General features: G+C 46.8%; 1 protein-coding gene across 1 annotated transcript; it reads left to right on the top strand.

Annotated features, from left to right (window-relative positions):
* The first annotated feature begins 814 nt into the window (after window positions 1–814).
* On the top strand, window positions 815–5,030 carry LOC114008201 (NADH dehydrogenase [ubiquinone] 1 alpha subcomplex subunit 13-like). The gene is given in 4 exon segments (XM_027772821.1): window positions 815–935; window positions 938–964; window positions 967–1,181; window positions 4,914–5,030. Coding segments are annotated over 4 exon segments (480 nt in total).
* The last annotated feature ends 4,584 nt before the right edge of the window (window positions 5,031–9,614 follow it).

The following is a 9,614-nucleotide window of genomic DNA, read 5'->3' as shown; positions in this document are numbered from 1 at the left end:
TTTCTTTTTTATTGTCGTTGCTGAGCTTTAGGATTTCTTTATATAGTCTAGGTAATTTTAGTTTTTTTAAAAATTAATTAATTTATTTACTTACTTTCTTATTTATTTTTTGTCAGAGGGTGTGCATGCTCACCAGAGAGTGAAGAAGACAGAGAGAGAAGGAGAGGGAGAAAACACCCTCAGGGGGACAGAGTCTCCTGTAATTCCTTCTTCTCCACTTTTCTATCCCGTTGGTATTTTAGACCCAGCATGTTTTTCAAATTGCTGGGGCTGGGATTGTCTGGGACTTAAACCATGGTTGGCCATGTGAGAGTGTCCACGCCTTAAGCACCAAGCCACCTGCTGGTCCCCTCTATTCAATCTTCTGCTTAGTTTTGAATAGGGTTTTTCTTTTTTATTGTCGTTGCTGAGCTTTAGGATTTCTTTATATAGTCTAGGTAATTTTAGTTTTTTTAAAAATTAATTAATTTATTTACTTACTTTCTTATTTATTTTTTGTCAGAGGGTGTGCATGCTCACCAGAGAGTGAAGAAGACAGAGAGAGAAGGAGAGGGAGAAAACACCCTCAGGGGGACAGAGTCTCCTGTAATTCCTTCTTCTCCACTTTTCTATCCCGTTGGTATTTTAGACCCAGCATGTTTTTCAAATTGCTGGGGCTGGGATTGAAATCATACAGTGTGGCCATGTGGGATGTGGCTCTTCCAACCACCAGGCCACAGAGCCTCCTCATAGTGTGGGATATTAATCCTTTATCAGATACTTGATTTTCAAATACAAGGGGACTTTAGAAGGTCTGTGGAAGGCTCTTGCAAGCATGGGGACATCAAAGGTAAAGCAAGACACACCCCCACCAGTGGCTATCCTCATCAACTACAAGTGGAACCTACCACATCGGGGACTGTCGGGCTACAGCATGTTCGCCATAGGCACTGGGACCTGTTCTTTAGGTACTGGGGCGTGATGAAGTAGAACTGCGGGAGAACCTGAAGGAGGAGGCCATCATCATGAAAGATGTGCCTAACTGGGAGATGGGGGAGTCCATGTTCCACACGACACACCGGGTGCCCCCCATGATGGGAGAGCTGTACGGGCTCCACTCAGGCAAGGAGATTCTCTATACAGACTATGGCTTCATGTGGCACTTGGAGAACCTGCGACCTGGGCTGCACCTCCCCACTGGGGTTAATAAACAAACACTGGAGGGGAAAAAAAAAATCTGTCAAAATATGGAATCAAAATAAGAGTTTATTTTGGTGCAAAAAAATTTGAAATACATGTTTAGCTGTTCCATAATTTATTTTTTCCATGATCTTTTCGAAGACCTGTGGTATTTTTCTCCCATTCTATGGGTTGCACATTTACTCCACTGTTAGTGTCTTTTTAAAATAAGTTTATTTCTTCCTAGAGAGAGAGGGAGAGAGCTCTCCAAACAGGGTCTTGAGGTCATGATCCACCCCACCTGCACCCAGCCCTGAGCCAATGGCACACACACACACCCAACATACTCAGGAAGCTCTCTGGATGCAAACCCAGAATTCTCCCCTGTGGGTAGAATTCACAGAGCATCACATTTTGCCACTCCAAGAGTGTCTTTTGATGTACAAAATCTTACATTTTTTGTATAATCCAATTTGTCTGTTTTTCTTTTGTTGCCTGTACTTTTTGGCGTCACATTCAAGAAATCCCTGCCAAATCCAAGGTTGTGAAGTTTAGCACTGAACCCATTTTTGTGGCAGTCCATGACATCCTCGCTGAGAGAACTGACTGAATGACTCATACCTACCTCCTCTACTGAGTGTGCACACGCACACACACACACATGCGCACACACCCAGCACTTGGAAACAGTCCGCAGGAGGGCGAATGCATTATCTAGGCTGCCAAGAACCCTGGTGGCTGCTGTGGCCTACACTACCATTGTACCTCTTTGCATGACCTTGGGACAAAGCCCTGGGCTAACTCAGCTTCTGCTGCCCCCCACACACACACACACACACTCACACCCTTCAATCAACAGCTCAAAGAACCACAAGGCAATCTTTATGGCTGTCATTGGCTGGATTGCAGGAGTACAAATAAGGGTGTTTTAAAATAATTCCCAAACCGTTCAGATATGAAGGTTGTAATGGGCAGAGATTGGGATTAGCCGAGCAGCCAAGCACAGCAAGATTGCCAAAAGCCGGTGTAACTGCTTGCTGTGGCTACACTGGTCTGGAACCTGCTCCAATTCAAACACAGTCTAGCTGCCACCACTACAAAGATAGGAATGCAAAGGCGCAAGGGGCTAACAGTCACGAACATCCATAGGTAGTCAAGAATTAACTCTACGAGGTCATTATCTCATTCCGGCTTCTTAAAGACTCCAGGTTGGGACCAGTAGGTGGCAAGGTGGTTAAGGCCCTGGATTCCCACATGGCCAACTACAGTTCAAGTTCCAGACTGGTGACTTCCTTTCTCACTTTCTCTCTCTCTCCTCTTTCTTTTTCTCCCTCCTCTCTCTCTCTCTCTCAAGCATGTGTGCCCTGTAGCAAATTTAAAAAATAATAATAATGATAAATAATATTACATAAATAATTCTTTAAAAAAAAACCCAGGTTACTGAATTTCTACCAAGTAAAAGTTTTCATTACATTTCAGAGAAAAAGATTTTCCAAATGATACTACCATTATTACAACAGTGCGGGGCTGTTAGGGCTTATGGACAAGCTAGCTAGCCATCGGCAGCTTGCTAACTTAGATTCTTGGCATCATTCAGTTTAAATTGTTGGTTTTAATTATTTGTGAGTGAACCAGAATGCTTATATAATACTTTGTCATTTTGCTGAACCCAAATTTAAATCATAGCACCGGGAGGCTGGTATACTAGAAATAATAACCCTAGTACGTAAGCCTAGCCTGCTGCCCAGAGGCTACAATTCAGCATTGCTGTGTTGTTTTCACTTGTCACTGCCCTGGAATTCTCAGGAAGTAATGAAAAACAACAACAACAACCAAAAAAGGAGATTTTTCTATAAGATATAGTTTTTTGAAGGGACCAGCAGCTAGCGTAATGGCTATGTCGCTGGACTCGTAGTTTTTTGAAGGGACCAGCAGCTAGGGTAATGGCTATGTCGCTGGACTCCCATGTCGTCGACCACGGTTTGAGTCCCGGAACTGGTTGTTTAAAACTCATGCCAGGCGCATGTGCATAAGTGCCCAAGATCCTGAGAGGAGAATGGAGGAGAAGGGATTGTGGCGTGCCCATCCCCCTGGGGGGTGATTTCTCGCTTTCTGTCTCTCTGCCTCTCTCTGTCTGTCTGGTGAGCACACACACTCCATAGCTAAAAAAGTCTCTAAAAAAAAAAAAATGAAGATATAATTCTTTGAAAAATAAGCCAATTTCTGTTGGTGATAGAAGGGAGGCATAACAGTTGAAGTGTAAGCTTCTGGGGCCAGCAGGTGACATAGTGGTTAAAACACTGGACTCCCATGTGGTCAATGACAGTTCAAGTCCAGGACCTGGAGATTTGAAACTCATGCCCAAAATCCCGAGTGGAGAATAGAGGAGAGGGGATGTGGCATAGCCATCCCCCCAGGGGCATGATTTCTTGCTTTCTGTCTCTCTGGCTAGCCTTTTGCACCTTATAGCAAAAAGAAAAAAGAAAAAAAAAAAGTTTTGGCTCAGTTGTAGAGTGGAAGATTGAACTCAGTAGTTGCTCAAACCCTAAAAGTGACAGAGTCCACCCAACTTCTAAACAGTGAAAAGAAAAAGTGGTTATAAAACCATTTGATGCAACCAGCAGCAACAGCCCTCACAGTAACAAAACCAGCTCAGTGGTGAACAAGAGAAGAAAGTCCAGAGCCATTAAACCGTTTGACATGTGGCACGGAGATGTCAGCCTTTATGGGAATGGGGTTCTGGAGTAAGGCCAAGAGATCCATATCTACAAACTTAAGGCTTGCAGGGGGGTCTCCGGCTCATTAGCCTGGAGAAAGTCAGGCACACTGGCAACTCCTGCTTTTTCCATCAACTTGTTCATCTTCAGTTTTACCCCCATTCCCAGCCAGCCCATGGACGCCATGGTGGTGTGCCATCTAGTGGTCACAATGATTACTGTAAGTAACTGCCCGCGCTTTCTGCTTGGGTGTCCTTAAACTGTCATTACTCATTCACTCGATGAATGGTGCTGAGAATATAATAGAGAACAAGACAGACACGGTTCCTCCAGGAACCTCAAAGTGTAGTGGGATGAATCAGACACACAGAAGGAGGGTGGCAGGATCGAGACACGTAGGGAGTTCATGAAGCACTGAGGAGGGTCAGATTTGACGATCAGAGAAGGCTTCCCAGAGGAAGTCCCATCAGTGCTAAGACCTGAAGGAGGAGTAGGAGTTCATTAAGTAAAGGAGGGGAAGGGAAGCGACAGCACTTCTGGTAGAGGGAACAGCATGCCCAAAAGCCAGGTGCCAAGCAAGACAACCAGCTCCTGCTGGGTGCCAGACTTTGAAATGAATTTTGAACTTCATCCTTGGGATCAAGAGAGACATTTCTTTTCTTTGTTAAGAATTACTTATTTGTGTAATTCCATGTGTTTTAATTATTTTTTAATTTGACCAGAGACAGAGAGAGAGAAAGAAAAAGTGAGAAAGAAAGCCGCCAGGACCAGGACTCGAACCACAGGGGGCCATGTGGGAATCTAGCGCTTTAACCACCATGCTACCTGCCAGCCCCGAGACATTTCTTTTCAGGGTAAAAAATGAACAAAGTCTATAGGATTTCAATTTCTCACAAGCCCTGGCTTATGCCCCCCCATCTCTTGGTGCCCATACCCTCGCCTTGTGGAGTGGGACCATGCTATCCTGTAATTTTTTGTTTTCTTCTCGGGCATCAATTGCCCTTTCACATACCTTGATTTCTCTTTTCCTTCTGTTAGCAAAGAAGTTTGTCCCGCTTCGCCATCATTCCGAAGTCCTGCTCCTGCAAGAACAGGTCGGGCGATGCCAATCTCCTTTCTAGGGTCAAAGTCTTCGAGGGAGATGGGGACGACTGATGGGTGAGGTCCTGGCACTTCATGGCCAGCATCCTCTGGGCCATTTGTTTAATGGAGCAGCTTCCTGGGACCAGCAGATGGTGTAATGATTATGTCGCTGGACTCCCACATAGTGGACCACGGTTCGAGCCCCAGACTTAAAACTCATGCTGGGGGACCAGCAGATGGCAAAGCAGTTACATTGCTGGACTCCCACAGAGTCGACCGCAATTCGAGTCCCAGACCTGGTGACTTAAAACTCACGCTGGGCGGATGTGCATGCATGCCCAAAATTCCAAGAGGAGAATGGTGGAGAAGGGATTGTGGCGTGGCCATCCACTCCTGGGAGGGTAATTTCTTGTTTTCTGTATCGTTCTTCTCTCAGGGATGTGTATTCACCCTATTGCAAAATCTCCCTTAAAAAATAAATAAATAAACAATAAAGCAGCTTCCCAGATCTACTCAGTTCTCGCTCAGAAATGGGCCCTGGACTACACACCTGTGCCCCAGGTGATCCTGCAGCTCCTTCAGGTTAGAGACCCTGGCGCGGTGGTCAGAGCAGAGGCTCTAGGCGCAGTTCTCCACACTGTCCAGTCCTCGCCCTGCCTCATCGTTGGTATAGCTCAGCTGTTTGGTCTCGGGCCAGTTACTTCGTTTCCCTAAGCCTCTGCTTCCCATTTCTTGACAATGGAAATAACAACGATGAAACGTACCCAACAGGGTTATTGAAAAGATGAGATGAGGTTGTCCACATAGTGTGCTTGGCAGAGACTGGCAACCAGGAAGTGTTCGGCAAGGGTTAAAGAATAAAACCCGGTCTTGTCTTGGACCACATTTCAGTTACAAAGGGCCTGGGGGTTAACAGCAGGGGGCAGGCCTGAGTACTCAGGGGCTGGAATTGAGAGGAGGGAGCTGTGGAAGGGATCAGAGAGTCTCACCCAGAGAGAGCATGAGAACCAGCGGGCCAGAGGAGCAAACTGCCTCCAGAACCTCAGAAAGAGGAGCCTCGGGTCCTCGGTGCACAGCAAAGCGGGTGGGAAAGCAATGCCCAAGAATGCACCGAGAACCTGCCAGGGCCTGGCAGGCAGGCGTGACTCTCACCAATACAAACCAGCCTAAGCACAGAGGGGATTTGGTTCATTAACTGAAGAAGTCGGGGCTAGATGTGGACTTCGGGTCCAACAGAATCCAGTTTAAACAATGTCATCAAAGGAGGGGGGAAAGTAGCCAACTAGACATACCCAGTGCAACTCCTGTCCAAGGGGAAAGTCCAAAATCTCTGCACTTCGAGCAGAGGAGTGAGGAGAGGTGATCAGAATACAAGAAGATAGAGGGAACTCTCTGAGAACTGGACGTGCTGGAGATGCAGAGGAAGAGACAGTGTCGGACCCAGGAAGGTCCTTGAGCTGACGGCAGCCCCCCGCTGTGGTGCAAAGGCAGCAATGCCACCAGGAGCCTTCTCCGGTTCTCAGCTCTGCTCCCTCTGCCTGAGCTTCGTTCTCAAGCCAGCTTGCTTTGCACAGTGGCAAAAAAATCAACTGGCAGCTGGGAGTGCAGCCCTGCCCAGAGAAGCGCCTTTCTCCTGATAGCTCTAGCAAAAATCCCAAGGCTGACATTCATTGGCTTAGCTTGGGTCACATGTTTATCTCTGGACCCATCACAGTGACAAGGAAAATGGAACACTCTGGTTGGCCAGGCCCGTATCATGTGCCCAATCTTATACCTGCCCAGATTACATGGACCAGGCATACAGGCTTTTTCTGTTTGTTTGTTTTGTTTAGTTTTTATTCAGAGATAGTGTTTGTTTGTTCATCTTTGTTTGTTTATTTGTTTTCTTGCTATAGGACGTATGCACTTACCAGAGAGACAGAGAGACAGAAAGTGAGAAATCACCCCCTCGCCCCCAGACGGGTTGGCTATGCCACAATCCCTTCTCCTCCATTCTCCTCTTGGGATTTTGGGCACACATGCACATCCGCCTGGCATGAGTTTCAATCTGTTGGGGCTGGGACTCAAACCAGGGTCAACTACATGGGAGTACAGCCATGTAACCATTTTGCCATCTGCTGGTCCCCAAAGGAGTCTTTAAATAAAAACAAGATTCTCGTTCCTGGAAGAAGGGATAAGGGCAAACAAATAGGAAGTGTCCCGTTGATCCGAGTGCAAGACTCCCTTATCATCGCTGTTCCTGAGCCAGGCTGTCCCCGGATGCCTGAACTTCCGCCTAGCTCTGCTGAAGCCCCACAGACTTGGTCCCCGGGCTAGGGACCCTTACAGCCCTGGACAGCAGGCAGCCAGAGTCCCTCCCCACAGAGATCAGTGACATCACAGATGGTGTTTGCTGAAAAGGCAGTTCTAGGGACCAGCAGGCACAGCTGGTGCTGCACGAGCCCCTGCTAGGTCCCCTGAAAGACTGTCAAGGACGAAATAATTATAGACTTCGAGGGTTGGGGAGTGGGGAGAGGCTAAAAGGCTAGAGCTCCTCAACTGAGGTACCTGCAGACCACGTCAGCTGGCAGCCATGAGCAGGGGAGGCGTTAGGGATGTCCCTGCCTGCCCCTCTGGCCCTCCCTTCTTCCCAGGCCATCCCACCACAGCCTTGCAAACAGGGAATGATGCACTCCTCAGAGTGTACACCCTCCCTCAAGATTAGTGTCTACAGCGGGCTATGCCCTGGGCCAGGAGCTGTAGTGAGTCCCCCTGGCAGAGCCCACGACCTGATGGAACACAGAGCTAAGAAAGTGCGACTAGAATTTCTGCTTGTTTTTTGTTTCCTTTTTTTGCCAGAGGGCATGTGCACCCACTAGAGAGAGAGACAGAGAGGGGGGGGGATGAGAAAGCACCCAGCATGGCACAGGGTCAAGCCACAACCCCCTCCCCTTCATTTCTTCCTCCTGTTAGGAGTTTGGGCATGCACACCCATGTGCTCGGCATGTTTCTCAGATTGTCTTGTCTGGGACTTGAATTGTATGGTCAGTCCTGTGGGATCCAGCTGCCTTAACCACCATAAAACTGGCTGGTTCGAGAGTTGTTTTTATGAATGCATTGTTTATGTATAATTGTGCAAGTTATACATGGAGTGAGTCTCCTTGTAAAATAGTTCAACCACGTCTTTGAGTCTGAAGTCACTTGACTCCTCTTCCAGCCAGCACCCTCCCTCAGAATCACCTCCATTACCCAGTTGGTGTGTAATTGTTAAAATATTCATCTACATGTATACATTCTAAGATGTTCCCAGGCAGAAATGTCGCTGACAGTCTTTGAATAGGTCTGTGAGAAGTCTCTCTACCCCTGTCCTGGCTGGACGTTCTCCTCCCAGAGCAGCTCACCTGTCACCAGTTTGCACTGTTTCCTTCCCATAGGCCAGGTCAGGAGCGAGCACACCGTGTCTGCAAACGGCCAGCTCGTAATATTTTAGGCTTTGCAGGCACGGTCTCGGTCACGACTCATCAACTCTGCCATTGTTTTGAGAAAGCAGCCATAGACAATATGAAATGGATGAGGGTGGCTGTATGCCAATAAAACTTTATTTATAGACACTGAAATTTGAATTTCACATCATTTTCATGCGTCATGAAATATTATTCTTCTTGCAATTGTTTTTCAACTATTTTTAAAATCTAAGCACCATTCTTAGCTCACCGGTTGTACCAAGAGGAGACGGCAGGTGGAATTTGACCTAGGGCCTATAGTCTGTCAACCTCTGGTTTATGCGTATAAAAAACAAGTATGGAGGCCAGAGGGTGGTGCAGTGGTAACAAAATACTCTGCTATTCTGGACCCACATGGGAAGGTCCAGGTTTGTGTCCTGAGGCCTTCTTGTGCATGCTGGTGTGTATGTGTACGGCATGCCTGTGATCCTGGCTGGGGCTGAGGATGTGGATGGGGGTGTGAAGACCCTATCCAAGGTGCCTTTCTCTCTCAGAAGAAATGAATATATTTACATTAAAAAGAAATGAGTTGGGGAGCAGCAGGTGGCTTGGTGATTGATGCACTGGATGCCCACATGGTCAACTACAGTTTGAGTCCCGGAATTGGCAGCTTGAAACTCACAGCAAGCATGTGTGTGTGCATGCCCAACATCCCAAGAGGAGAAGCAATTGCAGCATGGCCATTCTCTCCTGGGGGTTGATTTCTCACTTTTCTTCTCACTGTCTCTCTCTGTCTTTCCGAAGAGCAGACATACCCTGTGGCAAAAATCTTTAAAAAGAAAAGAAACAAGTATGCATGAACTTTTTTTTTTTTTATGAGGGGAGCACTCTGTACACCCTAGTGTGTACCTTGCTTTGTCATATAATTCAGAGCTTATGTCACATCAGTTCATATAGAACGTCCCACTTCTGCCTTTGGCATAATACTGCACTTTATCCCACGGTAGTATCTCTTGCCATAATTTCCTTGGCCAATGACTTACTGACGGACATTTAAGTTATTTCCTCTTGCTATTATAAACAGTGTTCCATTGTAAAACCTGGTACTGTGTTCATGTGTATATGTGTTTTAGCAGCTTTCCTGACACACTGTACGACTCACCCATCTTAAGTATATGTCAATGGCATTAAGTGTATTTACAGAACTGTACACACAACATGATTCATTTTAGGA

This window comes from Tupaia chinensis, unplaced genomic scaffold (assembly GCF_000334495.1).
Source record: "Tupaia chinensis unplaced genomic scaffold, TupChi_1.0 Scaffold000303_1, whole genome shotgun sequence".
Taxonomy (NCBI): domain Eukaryota; kingdom Metazoa; phylum Chordata; class Mammalia; order Scandentia; family Tupaiidae; genus Tupaia; species Tupaia belangeri.
This window is presented reverse-complemented; position numbering and strand designations above follow the sequence as displayed.